Source organism: Acomys russatus, chromosome 7 (assembly GCF_903995435.1).
Source record: "Acomys russatus chromosome 7, mAcoRus1.1, whole genome shotgun sequence".
NCBI classification, from domain to species: domain Eukaryota; kingdom Metazoa; phylum Chordata; class Mammalia; order Rodentia; family Muridae; genus Acomys; species Acomys russatus.
In genome coordinates this window covers 44,014,997-44,042,777 of record NC_067143.1, presented here as the reverse complement: position 1 = coordinate 44,042,777, position 27,781 = coordinate 44,014,997, and the positions used below count along the sequence as shown (strand labels likewise).

The following is a 27,781-nucleotide window of genomic DNA, read 5'->3' as shown; positions in this document are numbered from 1 at the left end:
CTACATTTTCATTTATATTCTGGAAACCAAATATAATTCAACTTTATAAACAGCCCTCTAATCAGAGAAATACAAGGCCTTATGTCAGAACAGTAGGCCAATTTGCTACTGGGTACAAGCTACACAAATAGTCATCTAGCTAGGCAAAGATTCTGTGAAGCTATTTCCTTATCTGTGCTATGGGACTGATATTTTCACTCACAATGTCTTCACGGGAAGGGAACTGAATACTGCAGAAGCTAGAAAGAAGGAGCTGAGACTGGTCATCTCACTGTTTCCTCCGGAATTCAAGAGCCCTTCTGGATGCCAATGTAAAATGGTCTGAAGAAGGAAGAGCCCAAGGGTCCTTGCTTTGCTGGACCTTTGCTTTGCTTTTCCTACAGAGGCAGGAAAATCTCACAACTTCACTTGAAGATAAGAGATGTCTGTGAACTATTAAAAAGCCTGTGTGGCACCTACTTCTTGCAGGCTACTTTTATTATCAGTAATAAATCTTGTTTTCATAATGTGACATCTAAATCATACCAGGTTTTGAACTTAATATAAAATATCTTGTTTATTGATCTCATCATACTTGATATAAAATGAATGTTTATGAATAGAGTACAGAGTGGATTGAAAACATGGCATGATTCTATGGATAAATTGATTAGGGAGACCGGAAGGCACCATTTTCAAGCGGGCCAGTGTGAGCATATATGGACTTCGTCATCGTTTTAAGAATTTTGGACTATGTTATGTAAAGTGTGGTGCCACTGAAGTATTTCAAACTGTAATATGGTAAAGCATTTTATAGAAGGAAATGTACTTAAACACATCCAAGTGCTGTTAGGGTAGATATGTTTTGTGCTGAATTGGTCCCAAAAGACCAGTTTAAGGTCATTGGAACAGTCCATAGTAAGATCTCTGCAAGGAAGTTTAGCAACACATTCCCGCATTTCCTTAAATCCAGCGGAAGAGATGGCAGAGAAGAGCCACCGCAGCTTACTGTGAAATCACAGCGGAGAAGCCTCGCAGGGCCCAGGGTGTGGGGAAACTTCATGTAATGAGCTCCAACAGGAGGAGCTTAAAGGAAGCCCAGCTGCTTCTGAGATGAAGAGATGATTATGGGGACAATCTAGTCCTCATCAGAAACAATCACACCTAATTTAAAAAGACATTGTCTAAAAGACTAACCAGATCTCACCAATCATGCTGGATGTCCTGACGGAAAGAAAGAAAGAAGAAAAAAAGATGACGTGGGCTTCTTCTGTACTGCAAGTGCTCCCTCCCCACCTACATCATGATCACCACCATAAAAAGGATCTGCCTGCAATCATCGCCCGGCAGCAGACAGAGGCATCAATCTCTAGGGTAACCAATATTTCCCATGACTCACCTACTCATGCATCCCTGCCTTCACAGCTTCAAGTTTCACTCTCTATACTCTGACTGAGCTCTATCCTGCTGAATAAGCACTCATGGTTTAATATATCAAGGAGTGTAGGTTTACATCTTAAAACTTTTATGCAGGAGAAGTAATGAGCTAGCTTTTTATATCTCGTTGCCCATCATAAAAATTGGGAACAAAATTAGGAGCGCAAAATCACCCCCTTTTGATGTGGCAATAATGGGCTAAGGACACAATGGGTATTATGAATATTATCTGTTGTGTTTTGAATATGATGGACTTGCCCTTTGGGTAGAACAACAGTAGTCACTACACTGGACACTAGGCCAAGGGTCGATTACTTGTGTTAATCTGTTTGTCTTTCAGAATGTAGAACATTTACTCCTGTTACAAGATCCTGCTTTACAAAGAAAAAAAAAAAAAAAAAAAAAGGACCCTGCCCCTGCAAAAAACAAATAAACATACAAACACAGTTCCACAGAACTTCAAGAAAAGTTTCATGTTACTTTGAACACTGTATGGTTTCCATTTCCCCCTTGGGACCACAACATTTACAGTCATCCATCAAAGCATTTCTGAACAATGTGATGGCTAAATTGTTAAATATTTGATCGCTTTAAATTTATCATCTGTGCATAAATAAAGTCAATATCAACACATGGAAGCTCTATAGAATTTGCATAGAACAGGGGCTGGAGAGATGGCTCTGCAGTTAAGTGTGTGCATTGCCCTTCCAAGGGGCCTGAGATTGGCAACCACACCAGTAGCCTCACACTGCCTCTGCCTCTGGCTATGGGGAATCTGATGCTTCTGGTTTCCATGGGCACCTACACTCACATGCACTACACCACACACAGGTGATCCTGCCCCTACATTACCACCACTACCACCACCACCACCATCATATCATTTTAAAAAAAGACTAATCCTTTGATATCAGAACCCAGGGTCAAAAAACAAAACAAAACAATACAATACAAAGCAAAAACCAACAATTCCCCCCAAAAATCTAGTCCTTGCGATAGTATAAATTTAAACAACTTAGTTTGCTTCCAAAAGCCAATATCCTCATCTATAACTGGAGAAGAGGTGATCGACCTTATTGGTTATGAAAATTCAACATAAATTAAGATAACTATATATGAAAAATGCTTAACCAAGCATAGACATTAAATAATTATCATAAAAACCAGTCAAACAAATCACCCATCATGATTAAATTCCCAGGCTATAGAATTATCAAGAAATATGGGATACCTATCTTTTGCCTTATTCATCCATTACTAATTTTCCTCACATTCTTATCTAAAGAACTTTCCTGTAGACCTCTCTCTCTCTCTCTCTCTCTCTCTCTCTCTCTCTCTCTCTCTCTCTCTCTCTCTCTCTCTCTCTCTCTCTCTCTCTCCCCCTCCCTCCCTCCTTCCCTCCCTCCCTCTTTCTCTCTCTTTAAATCTTGCTCATGGTTCAGAGAATCCCCACGAATCATTGCAAGATGACACAGTGAAACATGAGTCACGTTTTCATCTGGTCTAACTTCCTCACTTTATGGTCGACTGCAGTCACTATGATTCTGCAACATGCCTAGGGTGACTCAAAGGCTACAGTAGCACAGCTACAAGAGGCCGGTTCTCCTAATTCCCAGGCTGTATCTTTCCACTGACCTCTTCTACTTATTCTCCTCTGAACAGGAAACCTGACCAAGACTACAAATTGCAGGAGTCAGGTTACTTAACACAGCCCTGCCAGGATGTGATTTCTGCTGAGCTATGAATTAAGCAGGGCCCTTGAAACATACAGTTTATGAACCGACCAGAAACAAGAAACTATTTAGAAAGCCATGTATTTACTCTGTCAAGGCCACTACCATTATGCAGTTCCTTAATACAGTTGCAATAGGATAAGGAACATTCATACCAAGTTGATGCCACTCTGGCTACAGGTACGTCTCAGTGAGAGGATGCTTTCAGACCTCCCAGGTTCTACTTCTGTTTCTTCCATTGCTTTCAAGTGTACAAAGAAACTACTTGTGACCCCTGGCTGAAGCTGGTGTCTGAAGCTATGAGTTGGTCATTACTATCCTAAGAATAACCCTAAGTTTAAAGGTAGAAAAAAAAGTATCATTTTGGGACGTCATAAAGAATATAAACAGTATCAAGTCCTAAAAGATAAAACTGAATAATGACCACAGGACTGCAGAAGTCCACCTGAACCTTAACCTTTAGAAGATGACAGAGTTATTTTTAAAATGACCAAATTTCTTACCCTATCTCTCTTTCAGAGTTGGAGAAAATTCTGATGAATCTAGTGGGCAGTGTTCTGGAAATATACTTAGAATTTTATATTTGAACTCAAAAATGAAAGAAGAGTAGAAATTGCATTCTATAAAATATTAAAATAACTTTCTGTAGGGCTAATTGCTTATTTTTTTTCTCAGTGTCCCATTCAAACCATCTCTCTGCTGATTACCCTATTACATTTGTAGTAACCACCATCCAATGCATTTGAATGAGATATTCTAAATGCCATCTTCATAAAAATATCAGAGGCGCTAAAGCAGGAGGGAAGAGTCAACATCATAACTCTGGCAGGCCATGATCTACTTGTCATATTCTGTCTCTGAAATCTACAGTTTGATCCATTACTCCACACACAAAATGCACCTTCAATCCATAGGACTTGAGTCTGGGTACCATTGTTTCTTTCATAGGAGACTTTAAATAGCATTTTAATTAGGTCCCTGACAATTCAACATCACTATGGCCATTAGATTGTGGTGTTTCTTTCCTTAAGGTGGTTTGACAATTTAATCTGAATGAAATATTCTCATGACCTCTAAAGTCTACATGTCTCAAAATCTACCTAACTCAACTTCTATCTCTGTTTTACCTCTATACTTCCTTCTCCACACCAGCTTTCTTGTATCACAAGAATATACAGCACTCATACAACCCTAAGGCTGCTGATACCCTTTCGCTTATTTGTAATATCAATTAACGATCACCACAAGGCTTCTTCCTTTACACTTTCATTCTCAGTTGTCAACTGAATTGTTTCCTCCTTATTAATTCCTTATGTCCCTTTAACATATATTTAAAGAAGCACTTTCTAAGCTATTCACCACACCATATTGTCTTGCTTGATTTTTAGTAGTGCATCCCTATCTAAAGAAATAATATTTGTTGAATGTATTTACCCACTATTGTATTATCTATTGTATTTATTGCTATATTGTCAAGTATAGGGATGAGGGTTTCATGTAATTCATAGTAATATATTTATTACTGATATTTTTGACTATGGGTATTTCTATTCAAGTGACAATTATATTTTCAATGACACACATGGTTTTTACTTGCCATGAAATAATATACCACACACAGACATAGACACATACACGTGCACATGCACATGCACACACAGTATTAAAGAGTGAGTCAATTTTTTGGCTTTATTCTATTAAATGATGAGAATGATTATCGGGGCTTTCAGTTTGGGGCATAATCCCCATACACCCTAACAAAGTTATTCTAGTCTGACTTGCCTCAGACAACTCTTTTCTCTACCAATTTTTGAAGGCATAGTATTTCCCACTATTTACAAATTATTAGCTTATATTTTAGCACTAACAGTCCAAAAATAAATAACATGGAGATCTCACAAAGCTTTCAGTGTGATGGATGAAGCAGGCATGTAAGTAATCTCAATGCTAACTCAAAAGCAGGCATCTGTAGGGCATTACTGGGATCACAGAGAAAGGAAAGCCTCAGAAAAGACACAATGAGAGATGATCCTTTAATGGTGAGTGTGATTACATCAAGTTCAGGGAAAGAGAGTGTGATTACAGACAGAGGAAGGAATTAGCAGGAGGCTGCATGATGGCTTTTGGAATCAGGGGACAGTGAGTGACTGGCCAGGATCAGAGCACAACAGAAGTGGCTGGAGAGAGGTCTGAACTCCTGTTTAGGTCAAACTGAAGAAAACCTTCAGTGTTCTGGTAAGGAGTACACATCACTTTGTTTAAAAAAAAATTATTTGGTGCCCTGTTTTCATGATTATAATTATCATAGAAGAGAATTCATCACCACACATAAAGGATATTTTCTTAGGAACCCAACCTACCTGACTCTATTAGAGAGAAAGGACATCATTATGAGAATTAGGGTCAAAATCCCATATACACCAATGATTACTTTAGTGTCTTTCATAGTCAAATTAAAAAGAAAACATCAAAGATAACTCAAATGCCCAACAATACGGCTTTATGTAGATAAAGAATTTGGGTAGTCGTTAAAACTTACGCCAATAAAAATAATTTACAATATGGAAAAATGTTGGCAGAATAATTGTAACTTTAAAAACATGTAATTTTGTCTCATTTCTACCCTAGCAGTTCTTTTTCCATATATTGTGGCTTCCAGTTTAGTGTCTTTATCTGATTCCTAAGTGTGTGAACAAGTGAGTCTATTTCTTATGCCTTTTCTTGGACTCTATTATTTATGTTTGTTTGTAGACCTGACTGGCCTTAAACTCACAGAGTTCTACCTGCCTCTGCCTCCCAATTGCAAGTGCTGGGATTAAAGCCATGCACCACCCCCACCTGGATTCACTCAACTCTTACCCATCGGTAACTACAGTAAAAGGGGAAAATTTCCCCATGGCTTTCTGCATACACACTCCCTCACGTTTTCCTCCTGTCAGTTTAAAGTCTATGTTGGACTCCTAGCAAACTCTCCAGAAGCAGAGATACTGCCTGTGTATCACCCTACTAGACTATAAATTACTATTGCTTCTGTCAATCTTACAAGCCTGCTCACCTACATCAGGGTGAGAGGGCAAATGTTTAGCTCCTTTCCTTCCAGAAGACAGGGTCAAGGAAAGAGTATAGTGACAGAAAAACACAGGTCACCTAAGAACTTAGTTGAGTATAACCTACTTTTCTATATTTGGAATAGGTGAAAATTTCCTCACTAGGACTCTTAAACAGAAACTATTTTCCTATATGTATAAGCATCTATCCATTTATCCATCTATCCGTGCACACTTCCTCCCATCCATTCAATGCGTCAACATGACCCTGTATTAAACTGTCACCTCTGCACTACTGTTTCAGGAGCTATTAGAGATGGTTTTGCAGGGTACCAAAACTACCTACAATGACATCAAAAGTGTGCATCCTAATTAACAAAGAAAGCAAAAAATAAAATTACCAACGGCATGCACTTTTTATTTTACCAGATTCAAGAAGATTAGGCTAAATGACTAAGTGTACAGAAGGAAACACACATTCATATACTCCCATAAATATGTAAAACCTTCTTGGAAGTAATTCAGCAATTAATTCTAAGCTCTGTGGAGCAAGAAGCTATCTCTCATTTTTCACTGATTAACACAGTGCTTTGGGATGTGGGATGGTTCAATAATTAATTGTAAAATAAATATTGATAGAAGGGCTATGCAAATAGTATGAGCCTAAAAAACTTTCACAACCTTTTATCCAGTGATCTCTTTCTGAAAAAAAAAATCATCATTATGAGAATTAGGGTCAAAATCCCATTATACACCAATGATTACCTTAGTGTTTTCCATAGTCAAATTAAAAAGAAAACATCAAAGATAACTCAAAGGCCCAACAATATGCTTTATATTTATAAATAATTTGGGTAGTCATTAAAACTTACACCAATAAAAATAATTTACAACATGAGGAAATGTTGACAATATAATTGTAATGTTAAAAACATGTAATTTTGTCTCTCTTTTTACCCTACCAGTTCTTTTTATATTGTGGCTTCTAGAGTAGTGTTTTTATCTGACTCCTAAGTGTGTGAACAAGTGAGTCTGTTTCTTATGCCTTTTCTCAGACTCTATTATGTTTGTTTGTTTTGTCCTATTCCAATGTCTTGTTTTTGTTTTTTCTATCATCTGTCTGTCTGTGTATCTATCTATCTATCTATCTATCTATCTATCTATCTATCTATCTAATCTATCCATCCATCCACTCATCCATCAGTTTTTTCAGTACAGGGTTTCTCTGTGTAGACTTGGCTGTCCTGGATTCACTTTGTGGCCCGGTATGGCCTCCACTCACAGTAATCAGCTTGCCTCTGCCTCCCTGGGTGCTGGGATTAATGGTGTGTACCACCACACCTGGGTATCTTATTATGTTTTATTTTATTGTTATCTGTTAGAAGCCTGTCTGTTTTCTGAGATACAGAAGTGGTGTGGATTCAGATGGGAGGGGATGTGAAGAGAAACTGGGAAGAGTAGAGGGAGAGAAAACTGTAATCAGAGTATATATTATGTAAGAAAAATCTATTCAAAAAACTGAAACCACACAACTTAACATTATTAACTCCTCATTTAACTCATACAAATATGACAATATTTAGATGCAACTGTGACCAGGTAAACAAAACAAGGAAACAAGGCATTCTCTGTGGAGAGAGATTTGCAAGGACAAATAACTATAACATATCTACATTATGGTTACAGTAATCAATGATGTTCATAGGTTTTCAGTGTGGTGGGGCTAACTACAATTCTTTGAGCATTTATTTATTTTTAGCAACAGAAATGACAGAGAAAAGTAATTAGAGAATCTGCAACAGCGTCTACGGGAACTAAATAGAAATCAATATTTTCTGAGATTATTTCAACCTTGCAGAGGTCTGACTCCTACATTAAATTACAAAGTTAAGTCAGGTCCCTTTGCTTTTCTGACTTGCTCTCACAGTACAGTATTCTGCCTTGTCTGTTGCACCTTTACAGCCTACTTGTTTAGCTGAGACGGATTTCATTTTTTTTTTTTTGAAACATTTATTCACTTCACGTCTCAACCATAGCCACCTCCCTCCTCTCCCCCTCGCCCCACCCTTCCTCCCTTTCCCCCTTTTTCCTCCTCCCCTACTCCTCAGAAAAGGGGACCTCCCTCACAACTCACCCCAGCAATCAAGTCACAACTGATTTCTGAGTAGTTGTTCCAACGTTTGAAAAGTATCAGAGAAGAGAAAAGGGATCTGATTCAAGGGAAGACAAAACTCACATGAATGTGAATACTGCTTCTATACAGGTAGATAATATAGATACACACAGCATGCAGAGAGGTATATTCAATGTAACGGCATTGGAAGAATCGTTACAAAAGTTTTGGTTAGACAGCTAGGGGATATGAGGAATCTTAAAGATTGTAAGTAGAGACCTGACTAGCCACAATACAAGGTAATGTTCTAATAACACAGGATGCCACATTAAGGATTTTTGAGAGCTAAAAGAAGAGGAAGATAGGCTCTAACCACACTTTAAAAGGGGTAGTTTTTGTTAGTCGGAAAGGAGCAGCCCAACTGCAGAAAATGGAAGTCAGTTGGTCTAGGCAGAAGTCAGTGAGCAGCTTTCTGTGAAGTTAGGTAATAGGTGCTTTGAGTCCTTGGGGTCTTTACTGCAACTGTTCAACTCTGCTGTTACAACACCCAAAGAGCTACCAATTGGATGCAAAGTAATGCCTGAGTAAAATTAATTTATGCATAATAACACACAATTATCTTATATAACTCTCATGTTTGGTCCAATATTCCTGTGATGTTTTAGCTATTAAAATATATTTAAAAATTCCTAAATCATGGTCCATACAGAGATAGTGAGCAGGCTGGAATTGGTGTGCAGGCTGCACTTTGCTGAGTTCTAGATTTTTGAAGAGCAAATTAAAAACACACAACAGTTTTGAATGTATGACTCAGTGGTTCTGATCTTATAGGAGTGAATGTTTCAACTACATAATAAATAAATTATAATTTTCTTCCTATCTTAATGTGAAAGGACATTTGTAGACAATACTGCTGCCTACATGGAATTTTTTTTTTTTATAAAGTGCAACAACTGAAGTAAAAGGGAAACCACCATTTAAAGGCCTGCCTTCCAGTATGTCAGCATGAAGACTCAGTTATACCAGATGATGTACTGAAAGAGTCAAATGCTTGCATGTTCTGATAAGCAATAATTGTGGACTTAAATGGGACATCAAGATGCCAGACATATGTGATGATAAATTAAAGGAAATAGTTTGATGCAAAGAATATCTGAAAGAAAATTATAGATAATTGAGGTAGACAAAGTAAGAATGTTCTTGCAAATGAACAGGTCTTATTTTTTAACTTATTAATGTATTAATTTATTGATCTATTTTACATCCTGGTCACAGCCCCATCCCTCCTCACCTCCCGGTTCCACCCTCCCTCCCTCTCACCCATCCCCCTCCTTTATTCCTCAGAAAAGGGGAGTCCCCCTTCCCGGTTCACCCCAGCTCATCAAGTCCTATCAGGACTGAGCATGTCCTCTTCCCTGTGGCCTGGCAGGGCAATCTTATCTTAAACTTGGTCTCAGCATTTAAAGAATTGTTTTATTTGAAGCTTACAGTTGAGGAGACATAAGTTAGCCTTGTGTGGGCTACTATGTCGTATTCACATGTATTAGTGCACCATTGTACCCACAAAGTGTGCACCTTTCGTAATTTTATGTACCAGCTAAAATTAGTTATAAATAAATAAAGGAATACCAGAGAGGCAGTTCACTCATGTATGTATGTATGTATGTATGTTTTAATAGATCTATCTGCCACCTGTCCATGACTGAAGTCTCTTATGCTGTAAAGTCAATGCCTCTGATTTCCAGTACTTCAAAATTCAATTCCTTGATTAAAAGTGGGAACTGATAGATAGATGATAGATAGATAGATAGATAGATAGATAGATAGATAAAGAGAACATGAATCTAGAGCTGGAGAGAAGGCTAAACAATTAAGAGAGCTTGCTGCTTTCACAGAGGACCCACATTTACTTTTCACCATCCATGTCAGGTGGTTCACAATCACCTGTAACTCTAGTTCCAAAGAATATAAAACTCTCTTTTGAGCTCCAAGACCCCAAAAATAAGTAAAAGCAAATAATTAAAATTAATAAATCTAACAGCTTTAGAGGTGATAAAGTTAAGTGCTGATACAAGCCATGCAGCCAAACCAGAGTAATATTCAAATTGGTAGACTAAAGAAGCTTAGAGGTGCTGCACTCGTCTATATGCATGAGGCCCTGGGTTTGATCCCATGAGTTGCAGACCAATAAGTGTTTGGGCTATTTGCTGGGTTCAAGAAATGCTTAAGATGATGATGATGATGATGATGATGATGATGATGATGATGATGATGATAAAAGAAAAACAGAAAAAGTTAAAAACGAGTAGCACCTATGAACACCACACATCTTTGTCTGTCATGAAGTCTTTAAAAATAATTTATCAATGGGATTTCATGAGCTTCCGAATCTTATATTTCTGCTAATTTAAAACATTTAGTTACAAATGTCACATCTCACTACCTTCTGCACTGGTGACTCTACAGTAAATGTCATAGTACAGCGTATTTCAAAATAATTAGAAGCTTTAAAATTGTTCTTATGACCAAAAAATTTTTTTTAACTATTTGGGATGATGGAGATGTTGATTAGCTGCCCAGGCCATAACGCACCACAAACACACACACATTTCAAGATCATATTGCACATCCCAAACTATACATTTATTACATGTCAAATAATAAAATAAAACATAAATGTAAACAGAACAAGAGATGCCTATAGATGTACATGCAGAAGGCCTTAATCTGCTCGGTTACACATCTGCTGATGAAACCTCCATATGCAAATCAGTCCCGAGGAGGTGTATCACAGATGCTCTACATAAAACAGAAGCAACTTAAGACCAGAATCAACAACATGGTAAAAACTCCGCATAAAAGCAGTAAGATTAAGTACAAAGTCCCTTTATATATACAGGAATTGTACTTCTAGAAAATTTAATGATTAGTAAACTTTTTAAAGAACATTTTACATTTATTCATAAACATAAGCTTTATTTTAGATTTAGGTACTGTGTTTTGGGATAATATTTATTAATGTCCAGTATGATGTTCAAAATTATACTATGCACACGGTGGAATTTATTGCTGTATAAGACTGCTCTGACTACTTCATTGTATCTATCATCCACAGTCTCCTACTTCTCAATGCCCGTCTAACATCCCAAACTTTGTCAACACAAAAGCATCTTCCTGCATTTGAATTTTTTCCTAAGCCAGAATCTGTGTTTCATGCCTATAATCTCAGCATTTAGGACTATGATACAAACATACTGACATGTGTTCTAGGCTAGCTCAGCACACACAGCAAAACTACATCCCCCGAACACCAAACCAAACCAATCAAACAAGCACAAAAATCACAGTAAATAATGTTTTCTAGTGACTCTCTTATTTTCCAGGACTGATGGTCTTACTTTTTAATAAAAATTAAGTTTATGTATTAATATAAAAGTTTTGCTTAATTCCCAACAACTTGCATGCCTAATAACCTTTTTGGCAGAAATCCTCATGAAGATGAGTAGAGAGGGCTAAGATGGAGAGCATCTTGGAACAGTAAAAAGATAATTCAGTTATAAGCCAAATGACCTTGGGCAAGTCTTTTAACTTTTCTAGGCTTTGGTCTCTCACTTGAAAAATCTATCAGGTGGCCGTGAAGTCTGCATACAGTTTTGACACAATTATAAAGCATCAAGATGCATTTGAAATTTTAAAGAAATGAAATGCAGCAGAGTCCCAGTGAGCAAGACTAGATGACTAGCAATAACAGATCAAGGACATGAGAAAGAGCAAGGCTGCTCATGCAGATGGTGTTCTCAGAGGCATTTGAATATTAGCCATTGGTTCTCTATCTGCTTCCACACATAGGCAGGTAGGACAAAAGTGTGAGACACCCAAACACTGGGCAATAGCATCTCCACAGACTTTGGTTTTATGTTTTGTTTTGTTTTGATCAGTCCATCCCAATTCCTCACCACACATACTGAGGCGAAGAAAAGTATCTCACTGTGCTGTTGCTGCTCATAAATTTCAATGCTTCAACTTAGCGATATCCTTAACCCTGATGAGTTAGGACAAGGATCTGTTAAGGCTTTACTAAGGATTCTCAAAGACAAAGAAATAATGCAGAAGGGAAATTTGGCTTCTCCAGTTGGAAAATGCTTCTTCCATACATGTCCTTTACTGTAAGGCTTTATGGAAATATCTGATAAATTGTTCAATGATAGAAGTCTGTAGTGTGTATGGTGGATGGTAAGTGGTTGCAGTCTACCTCCCAGGGCTGAAAACAAGTGCACCTGTCAGATGTAGTAGAAAGCATATGTGAGCCAAATATACATCGAGTTAAAATCAGTTTCATTCCTTTTAGTAATGTGATTATGACCAAGGAACTCTGGAATGCCGTTTCTACTGCTTACTATGGGGATTAGAGTAGGGGTTTGTAAATGTTAAAGTAATACCAAGTATGGTAAGGCCCCTAGTTCAGTGTTTCATCAGTGGGCATCAAGAATACTCGGGAGACACCACAAAACCTTTCCCTTTTCCTTCCTTCCCTTTGTGCTGACTTTCTCCTTGTTCTGCCCTGTGGAGAGGGCTCTGCTTATGTCAGCATCCAGTGATGTGGATAGCAGGGGTGTTCAGGCCTGCCACAGGAACTTTAATTCTTTCTTGACTTGTGTTTCCCTTCCCCAGAGTGCCTGGTGTTTCCCAGAAATTAAATAAAAATTTAAAAAAGGCTTCTCTCCCTTTGGTAAGGAGAGGGATTATTCAAGAAGACCAAGAGCTCTAGGAAGACATGAGAAATTTCTGATGGGGCAGATGCAGAAGCTCATATTCAATGTGGGGAACTCTTGCTTCTTGCATCGAAAGCTGACCATTCAAAGTTTCAAAATGCTCATTTCTGAGTTAATTCCAAAGGATTGTTGAGGGAGATGTAAATTTACAGAGCTTGGCTGAATATTTCAAATGCAGCCCACCGCCCAACAGGAGGTAGCTGCAAAATCTAATTTCTATTAATTTTTGAATGTAAGGTCATAGGAATGAGTATTTCATTGATAGAATCATATTTGACCCCCTTCTTCCTCCTCTCTGTCTTCTGTCCCTCTCTGTCTCTCTGTCTCTCTCTCTGTCTCTCTCTCTGTCTCCGTCTCTCTGTGTCTCTGTCTCTGTCTCTGTCTCTGTCTCTGTCTCTGTCTCTGTCTCTGTCTCTCTCTCTCTCTCTCTCTCTCTCCCTCTCTCTGCATAGTTATAAATTTCTGAGATCCCTGAAGGACACAATGTCACTCTGGTGGTATAGACCTATGCCAAAAGTTTCTGGACAATTGCCTAGCTTAACCTTCATCATTAAAGGGGAGCCATAAAATTCTAATGAAAGGGCAGCATGCAGGAAGATAATACGTTCTTAAGGTTAAAAAAATATAAAATGATGACATCACTGGAAATAATAAATACCATGTGCTGCACAATTAGGCTCAAGGTGCCATGCTGTGGTCTTTATAGAAATTATATTCTTATTTCATTTCTCTGTACCATGACTTTCTGATCCCAAGTTTTACAAAATAGAAAATCAGAACACAGAGAAGGAAGCAAATGGGCAAAAAAAATTTTTTGTGGGGACTCCTGAGTATTCCAGGTGTTTGCAGATAGTAAGGAAAGAGATTACTGTAAGTTCAAATTTAGGATTGTCTGGAACTAAAGTGTAAATTCTTTCCAGAGTACCTTCCATTAACTTATGAATACCAGTTGCCAAGTGAATGAATGCTTGTACAGCATAGTGGCTTTTGTTTTTAGTTTTGTTTTTATTTTGGGGTGTATATGTGTGTATGTGTGTGTGTGTGTGTATGTCAGAGAAAGAGAGAGAGAGAGAGAGAGAGAGAGAGAGAGAGAGAGAGAGAGAGAGAGAGAGAGAGAGAGAGAGAGAGGGAGAGAGGGAGGGAGAGGGAGAGAGAGAGACAGAGACAGAGAGACAGAGAGAGACAGAAAGAGAGAGACAGAGAGAGAGAGACAGAGAGAGACAGAAAGAGAGAGAGAGAGAGAGAGAGAGAGAGAGAGAGAGAGAGAGAGAGAGAGAGAGAGAACTTGACACACACTAGAGTCAGATGAGAAGAGGGAACCTCAATGGAGAAAAGGCCTCCATAAGATCAGCCTATAAGTAAGTCCATGGGACGTTTTCTTGAATAGTGATTGACATGGGAGTTTCTGGACCACTGTAGGTGATGTCATCTCTGAGTTGATGGTCCGGGGGAATATAAGAAAGCAGGCTGAGCAAGAAGTGAAGAGGAAGCCAGTAAGAGGCACTATTCCATAGCTTCTACTTCAGTCAGTCCCTGCCTCCAGCCTTGAGTTCCTTCTCTGAATTCCCCTCATGATGGACTAAAAGAAGATGATAACCTAAAAAGGAGAGAATAGCCTTTCTTTCCCCAAGTGTTTTGTTGTTGTTGTTGGGTTATTTTTTTCAGGGTGTTTTATCATAGCAAGAGAAACCTAGGTAAGATAGAGCTGAAGATTTCGGATGTCAGCAAGGAAAACAGCAAGATTAGAGAAATCTGGGTTTAGAAGGCTCAACACATAGGAAGTGGCAGAGCAAGTACTCAGGGCTTGTTATCCAGACCCACAAGGCATTAACTAGTCCCTGGCCCCACCCTCCTCCTTATTGTCATGTGCTGATAAACCTGCACTACAGGACCAAGAATTCTGTGTGGGCAGATCTATGCACACTTCAACATAGGTGCTTGCCCACCCAGTTAAATTAGGTGGATCACAAAACAACAATAAAATATGGATGTGGGGACAGTGGGAAGTAAGAATAATTTTCAAAGAAAAAATGCAATTTTAAAGGTTTACTTCTTTTTTATCAACTTTTAATTTTGTCAAGATTCAATCCAACTTAGTCCAAGTAATATCACCTCTACAGAGCCCTTCCTAATTTATACGTTCTCTTCCTAGGGAATTAAGAAAATGAAATAAGGCAAAATAAGATTATAATAGCTGCATTGACTATGAAGTTAAACAATATTCACTTAGCCTTTACTAGGTAAAAACACTGTGATGAGTAATTTATATACACAATGCTAATAATTTCTTAAGTTACTACCTTCTATAGCTGGGTGAAGCTTCCAGTAGAGGAAGAGGGACACCACTCTACCCATACAACCTTTGGCCCAAAATTTGTCCTACCTATGATAAGTGTAGGGATAAAGATGAAACAGAGGTTGGAGGAAAAGCCAACCAATGATTGGCCCAACTTGAGACTCACCCCAGTGCCAACCCCTGACACTATTAATGATACTCTGTTACAGTTGCAGTCATGAGACTAGCATAACTGTATTCTGAGAGGCTTCATCTAGAAGCTGATGGAAATAGATGCAGAGATGCACAGCTAAATAATAGGCAGAGCTCATGGAGTTTTGTGGAGGAGTGGAAGTAAGGATTGAGGGAGCTTGAGGGGTCAAGGACACCAGAAGAATTAACCTAGACTTCTGGAGGATCACAGAGACTGAACCACCAACCAAAGAGCATGCATGTGCTGGATCTAGCCTCCCTACACATAGGTAGCAGATACGCAACTTGGTCATCATGTGGGTCCCTAATGATGGAAGTAGGCATGCTCTGACTCTGTAGCCTGCCTTTGGATCCTTTCCCCCCAGCTGGACTGTCTTGTCTGGCCTCAGTGGGAGAGGATGTGATAGGCTTAATCCTGCTGTGAATTGATGTGCCATAGTGGGTTGATACCCATGGTGAGCCTCCCCTTCTCTTAGAAGGAGGGAGGAGGGATGAAGGGAAGAGAGATGTGAGGGTGGGACTGAGAGGAGAGGAGGGAGGAGGTTGTGATCAGGCTGTAAAGTGATTAAATAAATCAATTAATAAAAAAAAAACACCATTTTACAAAATGGAAAACTTGGTTATAAAGAGAAGCAATATCTTTTCTAAAAAGCATCTTGCTCTCTTAGTCTTCCACAGACCCTGAGTGGCCTGGATGCACATTTCAGTAACTGCTACATACCTGGGATTTTTCAGGTCATGATACAATTGCCAAATGTGTAGACTGTGATATGATGTGGACTCTAAAGTAATAATAGTAGTCTACTTGATTTCCTAGAATACCCACCGAATGCATCCCAGTGCTATATCATTGGGCAGTCAGTATTTAGTAGTTGAACGAACAATGGATGGTGGAGGAATGAGGAACAAATACTTATGACTATGATTACCAAGCTTCCATGGTTTCATTGTGTCTCCCTATTTCAGCCTGAAATAGGAAGAAATGTCACATAAACAAGTATGAGCCTGTGACTTTGCCAGTCCAGCATTAATGTTATAGACATTCATTACAGAACTCACTTCTGGATGCTAAAATTATCCATTTTTCTTACCTATTATTATATTAATTCTACAGATTCAAATGGAATAACAACTTACTTGAGAAGAGATAGAGCTACTTTTTAAACTAGCCAAGGAGCAGCAAAATGACCACATCCTGTTAGTTACTGTTATTGTTAAGTATTCAGCTCCCCGAAAGATGGGAGTTTGGCAAAGAGCCTTCGGAGGGAGTCAGATCATTACCATGGACCTCTACTATAGCACCCAGAAATCACACTGCTGATTCCATGCAGTAGAGTAAATATCTTTGAGCACAAGACCTCAGCTCCTACACATTAAGGTTCTCCAATCCCCTTTCATTGCACAGGTGGGTCATTCTAAAGGGCACATCACCTTTTTGCATCTTTCTTTACCAAGGATTATTTTTGGTACCATAAGCAGCCACCCTTGGTATTGGAACATTTTACATTCATTTTGAAATTAAAGAGTAAAATAGTATTATAAAACTCTCAGAACAGATTTTAACAGACATATGCATGTACATTCGTACACATTTCTGTGTTTGTGATAATATGCAGACTTGTTGAGTGATGAGACATATCCATATAGTTAAAATACTGGTTAAGTGCTACAAGTGTACATATGAATGAAATAAGACACACACATACATACACACACACACACACAAATTCATGTTCATATTTCACCATAGTTCATTTCCTAAGTGAAAAGAGGAATGCTTTAAATGAAGAAACATTTCAAGTGAAGAGAATGAAGTATTCTTTGGAAAGTAAGCTGATATTCTACCAGTGATAAATTAAGAATGATATAGAACATTAATTTCCATATATAAAGCTACATGCATGAATACATGCATTTGTTTATATGTGAATGAAAATACATACACAATATAGCATATACATATCAAGTACACATAAATAGTTAAATTTTAGATATATTTGTATGCCTATTTTAAATTTATGCACATGCATGCATTGAAAAGTCAAAGTTATTCCTTTTTATCTATTTGGATGGGTACAGAAAAGTAAGAAAGGAACTGATCAGTCTGGCACAGAACTTCGGCAAGTCTGAGATAAGAAAGAGTGAAAAAAGAGATCTGGGGAGGAAAGACTGTCACTGCAAAGTTTAAACAATATGGGATAATAACTCCAACACATAGGTACACTATTGTAGCCAATAACAAAGTGAGTGACAAAAAAATGCCCACAAATGTATATGCTGAGGAGTAAGGGAGATTGGGCTGCTTCAATTTATTCCCTTCTCATATGTCACTGGCTCCTTAATTGCCAGTGCAGAGTCTATTTCAATCGCTAAAAGTATTAACTGGTTATAAATTTCATGAAAGCAGAAAGCAGACTTGGTTAAAAAAGGAAGAAAGAAAGACATTTTCCTTGGCTGGAAGATATACTAATTTCTTTTTGTTATGTTGTTATTACAAAGTAGTTATAAAGATTTTGGTTTGGGAAATTTTCATTTTTAGAATGAAAAGCATGTTACTTCTTGAATAAAAAGGTATTCAACTAATAAACCAAATTTGACATATCAATGTAAAAATTATAAGCTATATGTTTTTAGTAAGTTTTAACTTCTTAGGAGAATTTAATGTGACCTACGCATACATATAGGTCAAAGAAAATTAAAGCAATGTTTTGTCCATGAGTTCACAGAATCATCACAATTGTTAAGGTTCTTTTTCGGTTTGGAGTTCATATTAACTTTAAAATTCAACTACATTTCCCAACACCAGGTTCCATTTAAAGCTGGAGCAATTGGTAAAACAAGATCTGAGATTCTGTCTTTCTAAGTAAAGTTTCTAATTCCCTACTAATGAATCAAAAAGCCATATGCTTGGCCATGAACACATAACTATACTATTAAAATTAGTGATATATGGCATTCTTGGAAGTACTTAGGAAAAATTATTATTGAAATTAATACCCCTCTACACCTCTTAGATCATAACATTTTATTCATGATCAATATATACTTCTGAATTGTATTAAAATATTGAAACTGAGACTTTTCCCCCTGCAAACACAGCTTATTCTTTCCAGTGCATATTTAAGAATAATCTCTTCTCTGTGCTTATGATGGTGACTACAGGTGCATTTTATTTATATTTATAACATTTGTAAGAGTTGTCCCCCCCCTTTTATGGATGCAGGAAAACAAAAACAAATTCAATTTATTTCTGGTAAAGGGCTAGTAATTTGAGTGCAAAAGAAATTCAGGAATCAAATTAAATAAATATGCACATATTAAGAAAGGCATTAGTAAGAGAAATGGTTGTAGTCCTAATATAAACGACCTTATTGCTTCTCGATGATTAAATATGTTCTCCTCTTTTATTCTAAGTATGATAATCTTTCCTCTTGCTTCCAATTAGTCTTTTCATTTGTAAAATGAGCTATGTGATAGAAACACATTTTCTCTATAACTGAAAAGGCACATAGTATCATAAGAGTAAAACCTAATAACACAGTCAAGTCTGTCAATTGATAAAAAAAATTCTTTTATTTTTATCACGGTGGAAAGTGTCTGATTAATATTCATTTTCTTTCTATTCCTTAAAATAATAATACTTTTAACAGGAGGCTGAAAAGAAAAACGAACTGCGGTTAGGAGTAGAAGCCTGCTAACAGACCATGCTACTGAAAACTAAAAATCATCTGAGGATTTGAAACGTGAACTGGAGGAAAAGTCACTGACACCCACACACAGCATCCCTGGATTTCTACCCACCACCCAGAAGTGTAAAACCACAAACACGTGTGAGACTAGAAAGCATTTTTTTTCCTAACATTTTTCCAAGCATACAAACCCAGTCAGCAAGGGACTCAGCAAAGTTTTCGAGCCACCCTGACCTTAAATACAACTTTCTTACAACACAGAAGGAAAGTCACAAAGAAAAATCTCACCTGTGCAGGGCTGAACCAACCATGTGGGCAGGCACAGCGCTCCCCACAATTCCCTTTCCCTTTGGTGCTGGTCTTGTGGGGGCTTTTCCGTACACTGTCCCACAAGGTGACCAGCTTGGTTCTGTTTGAAGCTGGGCCCCCAGGTCCTGAGGAGGGCATAGTTTGGGAACTGTACCCGAGACCCTGAGCGTTCCTCTGCCAGCCACAGGCACAGTGGGCATCTCTGATGAGGGTGGGCGCACTCCTGCCAGCATCCATCCCATCGGACCCCCGGCTGCAGCTGTGTTGCTTGGTGAGGTATGCATTCATACTGCACTGATGCCTACTCTTTTCTTTGGTCAGCTCAGCATAGAAAGGCTTCCTTCCTCACACCCCTTTCTTCCAGGCAGTTGTAAAAGTCTCTTTTTCCCTGTGGATGCCTCAGTATCTTTGACAGCTGCTATAAGCGGTTCATCGTGGGAGCAGTGGGAGCAGGGAGAGCAGCGAGAGCAGCTCTGCACAGCATTATCTGCGGGCTGGTAGCTCTTTGTCAATAGATGACTCAACTCACAGAGCAACTTGACAGTATCCCTGCTCTAGGCAGAAGCAATCAATGCTCCACACAGCTGGGCTACAAGACTGTACACTGTGTTACAAGCCCTTTTTGGATGGAGCCTCACAGTAACGAATACTCCTCACAATTTGGCATTCTAACTTTTCCCTCCTCCCTGATCCACACATGAAATACAGATCTCAGGAAAGACAACTTTGTATCGGAGCAGCAGGACCTTTCTTTTGAGAAATGATGCATCTAGGCAGAAACACTATAAGCAGTATGGAGCGATGGGAAAGTTAACCTGGAAAGGAAACATTCACTATTTCTGGGAATCACTTAGCCAGTTGCCAAGATATGGTCCAAATCAGGAAATAATGAAATCAGGGCCTCAATATTAAGCCCAAAATGTATCAATTAATTTTGAAAAGATGATCAAGGTCACATTGTTACACTGGGTCCCTTTAAATTTAAATTTAATTTACATTAACTCATGATTACATGGCATAATACCAGTATATGTTCTTTATACTATGAGCAATTATTAATTCTGTTTCTTTCAAAATATGATGACTTTTAAGATTCAAATATGATAGGTTGGTTTATTTTAAAATAGTACTTTTCCTCACCCCAAATTATTCTGAGGATTTACTTCCAAATTCTTTACCACAACAAATTCATTCACCACAAAGAGAGTCTGTATTTTAAAGTGAAAGATGTATTCAACCCTGCCATTCATAGTTTGGTTTTCTAAGACACAATTTTCAAAATATTTCACTAAAAATGAGTGAAACCTATCCAATTTAAAGCAATTTCTTTCCAAAGAGAACAAGCCTATATTTCATTTCAGCATGCTTGCTGAGCACATCCATGGTAATTTCAGTAAAGGGAAAGTCCAAATACATTCACACTTAGAAATTATACTATCTTTTTTTAAATTTATTTTTTATTTTTTTAATTTTATTAGTTTATTTATATTACATCTCGATTGTTAGCCCTTCCCCTGTTTCTTCCCATTCTTCCCTCCCTCCCATTTCTCTCCTTCTCCCCTCCCCTATGTCTGTGACTGAGGGAGACCTCCTCCCCCTATATATGCTCTCAGAATATCAAGTCTCTTCTTGGTAACTAGCTATCCTTCCTCTGAGTGCCACCAGGTCTCCCCATCTGGGGGACATGGTCAGAAAAGGGGCACCAGAGTTCGTGTGAGAGTCAGATCTCACTCTCCACTCAACAGTGGAGAGTATCATGTTCGTCGGCTAGGTCTTGGTAGGGGTTCGAAGCTTACTGCCTATATTCTCCTTGGCTGGTGCCTTAGTTTGAGGAGGACCCCAGGATCCAGATCTGCCTGTCATAAAGTTCTTCTTGTAGGTTTCCAGGACCCTGTGGGTCCTACTATTTCCTCTTTCTTCCATGCTACTCTTGCCTAAAGTCTCAATCGGATATCCTCTCCTCTGACCCACTTTCTTGGTAAGTAAAGATTTTCATGGTATGTATTCCTTGGACTAGTGTTTTGATATAAGTGAGTATATACCATTTATCTCTTTTTGCTTCTGGGTGAACTCACTCATTATGATAATTTCTAGATCAATCCATTTGCCCACAAATTTTGGGAATTCCTCGTTTTTAATAGGTGAGTAGTATTCCATCGTGTAAATATACCACAGTTTCTTAGTCCATTCTTCTACTGAGGGACACTTAGGCTGTTTCCATAACCCTTCATCTGACAAAGGTTTAATATCCAAAATATATAAAGAACTCAAGAAGTTAAACACCACAAAACCAAACAACCCAATTGCGAAATCAAATGGCCGAGAAACACTTAAAGAAATGCTCGTCCTCGTTAGTCATCAGAGAAATGCAAATCAAAACGACACTGAGATTCCATCTTACACCCATCAGAATGGCTAAGATCAAAAACTCAAATGACACCACTTGTTGGCGAGGATGTGGAGAGAGAGGAACACTCCTTCATTGCTGGTGGGAATGCAAACTAGTACAACCACTTTGGAAAGCTATCTGGCACTTTCTCAGAAAAATGGGAATAGGGCTTCCTCAAGACCCAGCCATCCCACTCCTTGGAATATACCCAGAAGATGCCCTACCACATAACAGGGACATATGCTCAGCCATGTTCACAGCTGCTCTATACGAAATTACACTATCTTTGTGAACGTTCATATCTTTGACCAACTGTACATATCTTATACACACATGTTCCTAAAGAAAAGAAGCATTGACTTGATTGAAATGCAAGTCGTCGTCCAGCTAGGAATGAAAAAGGCATAACCTCATTCTATAACTAGTTTAGCCTTAACAACTAAGTGCCATCAGACTCACCTTCCTAGTTGACTGACTGGTCGTAGGTACTAGGTACTAGGTACTAGGTACTAGGACAGTGCTCACCTACTTCTGTCTCACTTGACACTCCTTACGTCTGGTTCCAGAACCATTACCATACTTATTTCTACACAAGGACCCTTGGTAAATCATTGCTAGATTTCAACACCATGAAAAGAGTTCAAACTTATCTCCCCCCGCCCTGACACTTCCAGAAAATGGTTCTTTCCTAGGCTCTACACATGGATCTAAGTTTAGTAGAGGGAGCATTTAAAACAACTCTGCTAAGCTAGGTGAGGCCATGTACTCTACCCTCAGTGCTGTGTGGGCCTGAGACTGAGATAGGAGGCTCCCTGGGGCTTAAGTTGCCTCCAGCCTAGTTCCATAAACAGATCCTGTCTCAAAGGAATGCGTTAGAGAGTATTAGAGCAGGGCACCTGAAGTCCTCCTTCTGATCTTCAGTGTATATCTACATATGGATGCCTATACCTGGCTCCCATAACTAACTACACACACACACACACACACACACACACACACACACACACACACACACACACACACTAATAACCATAATATTGATACACACTTGTCAATTTGCACTCAGCTGAAAAAAATAGAAATTGCAAATATCCCAAGGCAGCCTGGGCTACATAATGATTCAAAACACATCCAGTCTTGACCATCCCTACACATCATAGCCAAATAGCAAAACTTAAAGCTAAAAAATAAATAAACAACCCCTCAATAAAAGAAAGAGGAAGTCCTTGCTCTATTACTAATCATTTTGCTAAGCTCCTAACTACCACTCAGCACATAATAAGCATTTTTACTCTTTTTTCTTTATTTTTGAGTAAATATTTGTGCTCTCATGTATATGCATGCATAAACAACACACACGCATGCACACATACACAAATAAAGAAATGAGGGAGATTAGTAAATTTGGTAGCGATACTTAAGTCAGCAAAGCTCCAGAGACAGGTATTCTACTTAGATTTTAGTGTTATATCTGAGATGATGTGCTTTATATGGAAGTTTGTCTAAGGAAGAAGAAAGGGAGGAGGAAGAAGACAAAAGTGGAGAAGAGGAAAGAGGATGATGATCTGAACTATTGGACAGAGATAATAATAACTTCATTTTTCTCCTGAAAGAGAGTCAGGAGGCAAAATTAATATAAACGGACATTAATCCTGAGGCAGAAAAAAAAAATTGCCACAGGCTACTCAATGGGAAGAAAACAGGAAATCTGTTCCCATCCCATAACCATTGTCTTTATTCTGGATCAAGATATAACCAACAGCACTAAGAACTTCTCGGTCAGATAAAGCCCCAGAGAGCTTCAGATCTTTCTGGTATCACCACGACACATGGCTTCACACTGGCATTCGACACAGTATGGCAATGCCATCACTCCCAAGTGGCAATGTCAGGGACTGAAAACTATGGATTCTTTGATCTAATAAAACCATAGACGCTTCTCCAGTGGTTTGGGCAGACATCATTGCTCAAAGGTCCACTGGCGTGTTCAGGGAAGACATGTCCTATCTTCACTCATTTTCTTCTCAAGGGTAAGAATCAATCTGCATAGAGCAAGTCAGAATGCATCCATCACAGTTCTGTAATGGTGTATGCAGTATGCAGCCAGACAGAAGGTTTCCTGGATGAGCACTATTAAGGTGTTATAAATCATCATAGGATTCTAAATCTGCTATGAAGAGATTTTTTCAAATGAGCTATTTCTTCTCATCAAAAAGGCCATACGATATCCATTTTCATAAGCCCTGTATGTCATTTCTTATGGGATAAGTAGCTACTTTTCGTAGCCAATGTTACTCTCTCTCAAAGATACTTAAGATCACAGCAAGCTTTTATCAAGCTTACCAAAATGCTATATCGAAATCATTATTTCACTTAAGCATGTGTAAACTAATTTTCATCTTCAGCCTTTCTTTCCACCAAAGACCTTTTTCTTTTCTTTTCTTTTCAAACAGGACATTTGGCTTTCTGCATCTGAAGACAGACCACTTAAACAGATAAATCCACCCATTGAGACTTTCTGTACTATGAGACAGACCCACTAATTAACAGTAATCCAATTTGATCATTTGTAATTGGACAGCTGTGATAACCATGAGATGACATGAAATTCTGGTGAAACAAGTATTAGTAATGTCCAAGCACACAAACTACTTATCACTGTGATTTAACCTGGGCAGAAAGCGCACTGGGTAATGCCTCGGTGAGATATGTCTTACTGAACTCTCTGTGACCTGGCATTGACTCTGTAGAACAAGCCCTCGTCTTAGAGCAAGAGTTCAAAACGAATATCCTGGCCTGGTTTGCTTAATAAAAGTAAACAGCAAAGATTAATCACTAAGTAAATTGAAATGTACTAAAATATTAGGCAGAATTTTTTTTCCTAGATAAAATTTCTTTCAGGCACTCTTTCCATATGGGAAATGAAAATATTAATTACAAAGGAGCTAAGTGCTTACGGCCAGAGAACCGGAAAGCAGAAGCCCTTTAGCTGCCACAAGTAATAAGCTAAATAATCATAGCATGCCATAGTGCATTAGATAGAATCTTCTTTGATTGGAAAAGTGAAAAAAATATAAATGTATAAATGCTAGCAAGTCAATACTATTCTACAGTCTCTTTGGCCTCGATAACTGTAGAATCCAAGCACATTTACCTTTCAAAGTGAGCTAACCAAGATTATTTAAAATATCACAGACTTTAAAATGATTTCCAAATTGCTAAACATATTCTGTAATAAATCTTATGACCAGGAATTCATTGTGGATGGGCATGTTTCCAGGGATGCAGAGATCTAGCCTGGGCAGCCAAGTTGATAGGAAATAACAATAAAACCCTTTTAAAATGCTCTGAAGACACATAAACATATTTAGATTTGAGTGGGGACTCAGTGGGGAGAATTAATCAGAATTACGGATAAGACTCAATTACAAGATAGTTTTCCGGAAATGTAGACTTATGATGTTCGGATGCACTCAGCAGTCCCATCATACAAGTCAGAACACTAATTATGTGACATTGTTTTAGTGATTCTGAGGAGAACAATAGTCAAATTGCAACAATCGCTGCTAATCTGCATATTTTAGCAATTGGATTTATGTGCTGAGCTATACGACCGTAAGTAATGTGTTCTCATGCTCTGAGATTCGACTAACATCTGTAAGTGTTCCCTGTCTCTACCAGCGCCTTAAGTCACACTCTAAACTACCTATATTTGTTTAAGTATCCCCATTATTTGTCTTTTCCTCTTGCTCACCGTCATGACTACTCTAGCCTAAGATAACATAAATTTGCTATACACTAGTGAAGTAGTTACTTAACTGCCACAAAATCTTGCTCCAATTCTAGACAGCCGAAGTGAGTTCTAAAATAAAGAGTGATCCACCTATCCTACCCGGTATCTAGCAGCCCAGAGTCCCTTGCTGCAATCTTCACTCCCTAAAGTCTGTGCATGACCCTTATTCACTCCCTGTGTCTCCGATGCATTCACTGGGCTGATTTATGCTTCATTCCTCCTGTGTCTTCCACTCACAGAGATTCTGAATAGATGTCCCCAAATTCAGCTTGAAATCACCGGACATGCTGTTTTTTCTCACTCCAAATTGTCACATAAACCCTACTGATTTTTCTAAAGAGTGCAGTAGGCATTATCTCCCTAAATCTACCCTAAGGACACAACATGACCTAAGAAATGGGCTTATTTTCTGACGCAGGCCAAATGCAATCCTAAGCCTTGTTTTCTATTAGATTGGTAGATCTAAGCCTCTTCTATTAAATAATTACAGTCTTCCTTGATCCCGGAAGGATTTAATGCCATCTACTCAGGAAAGCATTCTTTCAACATTGGCTCCTTTTGAGGATAGACCACACTTTCCTTCCATCTGGCATCAACTTAGCTTCTGTGCTTCCATTAAAAGACTATAATAATTGTATGTTAAAAAAAAAAAAGATTCTGGTTTTGCTTTTTCCATTCTCTTCTAAAACATAGCATAAGCCATCACTGTCTGGATAAGTGGTGTCATTCTTGCCTATGTCTGCTGCACCTCCTGATCTCAGCATAAAGTAATAAGTGGTGATTATTAAAACTATCAAGAAAGAAGACAGAGTTATTCTACAGCAACCACACCAAACATGAGTACTTTAGTCTGTACTATACCTCTTAGTGTAAAATGAGTAAAGGAGCATTGTGATTAAAAAAAAAAAAAATAGCCATGGATTCTCATGGTCATCAAGTCAGTGCAGCATTTATTGTAGCTAGTTAAATAATTGTATCAACTTAGCTCTATGAAGAAATGCATTAACAGTCTCGGTATTATAATAACTTCTTTATTTTACCAAGATACTAATTCATAAAAGATGTACTTCCTGAGAGCTGGATGTTTTTCACATCTTTGTAAGTAGTCTCACTTTATAGGTGGAGTGTTTCCTAAAGTTAAAAATTAAAAGATTATAGCAGATTATAAAGATGGCTGTGTGGCATGGAGCACTTGCTGTTTTTATGGAGGCCCTGAATTCAGTTCCCAGAACCCGCCTGCCAGCTTACAAGCACTGTGACTCCAGGTCCAGGAGTTCGACTGCCTCCTTCTGACCCCCACAGGTTCTGCACTTATGCAGCATACTTCTATATGTGTAGTCAAAAGTCATACATATATAAAAACAAGTAATCAGAATCTTCCAAAAAGCCAATCAATAGTAAACTAGAGAAAGAATCTTAGACTTTACTAAAAGACACAGTTCTTCCCAAGAAGACATAATATAAAATAAATGGCAATTCGTAGAAGCTTAAACATAGGAGAGGTAGAGACATGGAAAGGCTCACTGTGCCTCCTAAAAATCGGAGTACAAAGTTTAAAAATGTAAAAATTACTACGGATAGTAGTAGTTATAAAATTATTATGAATGTACATGATACCGATTTCATCAAATTTATCAATGAAGAGCAGAGCTCTGTGGAGTCGTACCAGGTTTTCTCGAAAGTCTCCTTGCCTAGAATCATTAAACTTCTGCTTCAGGTCATCAGTGTTGCTACCAGCCTTGATCAGAGAAGCTTCTTATTGCAGAACACGGAGACTATTAACTCTTTAAAGTCCCAGGAATAAACACCGCTGAGTCCTCAGGTACGTATATCAGCTGACATCCAGTCACGTCTCAGGGAATACCACAGAAGAAGGGACAGAGAGAGCTGGAGGATGGGGAAGAGTGCAGTGACATTCTGTCTTCTGGTCATGACATGGATGTTACATACATGACCTCACAGCAGTTGTAGTTAACTACACATACATGACCAGATCAAGCCAGTGGAAATACCAGCATGGGAGGAAGTGTTT

The 27,781-nt window shown here is 38.4% G+C and overlaps 1 protein-coding gene across 18 annotated transcripts in view; it reads right to left on the bottom strand.

The window, feature by feature from the left end:
• The window catches only part of Dlg2 (discs large MAGUK scaffold protein 2), a 1,899,378-nt gene that overhangs the window by 719,490 nt on the left and 1,152,107 nt on the right, over positions 1-27,781 (bottom strand). The window contains exon 1 of one of the 18 annotated variants that reach the window (XM_051148931.1): positions 19,547-20,068. The exons of 14 other annotated variants lie outside the window; for them this stretch is intronic. In XM_051148931.1, the coding sequence (XP_051004888.1) occupies positions 19,547-19,855 (309 nt within the window). In that variant the 5' untranslated portion in view covers positions 19,856-20,068. Of the gene's footprint in view, positions 1-19,546; positions 20,069-27,781 lie in introns of those variants that run through there. 3 more of the 18 variants (XM_051148925.1, XM_051148934.1, XM_051148929.1) reach the window with 3 other exon arrangements.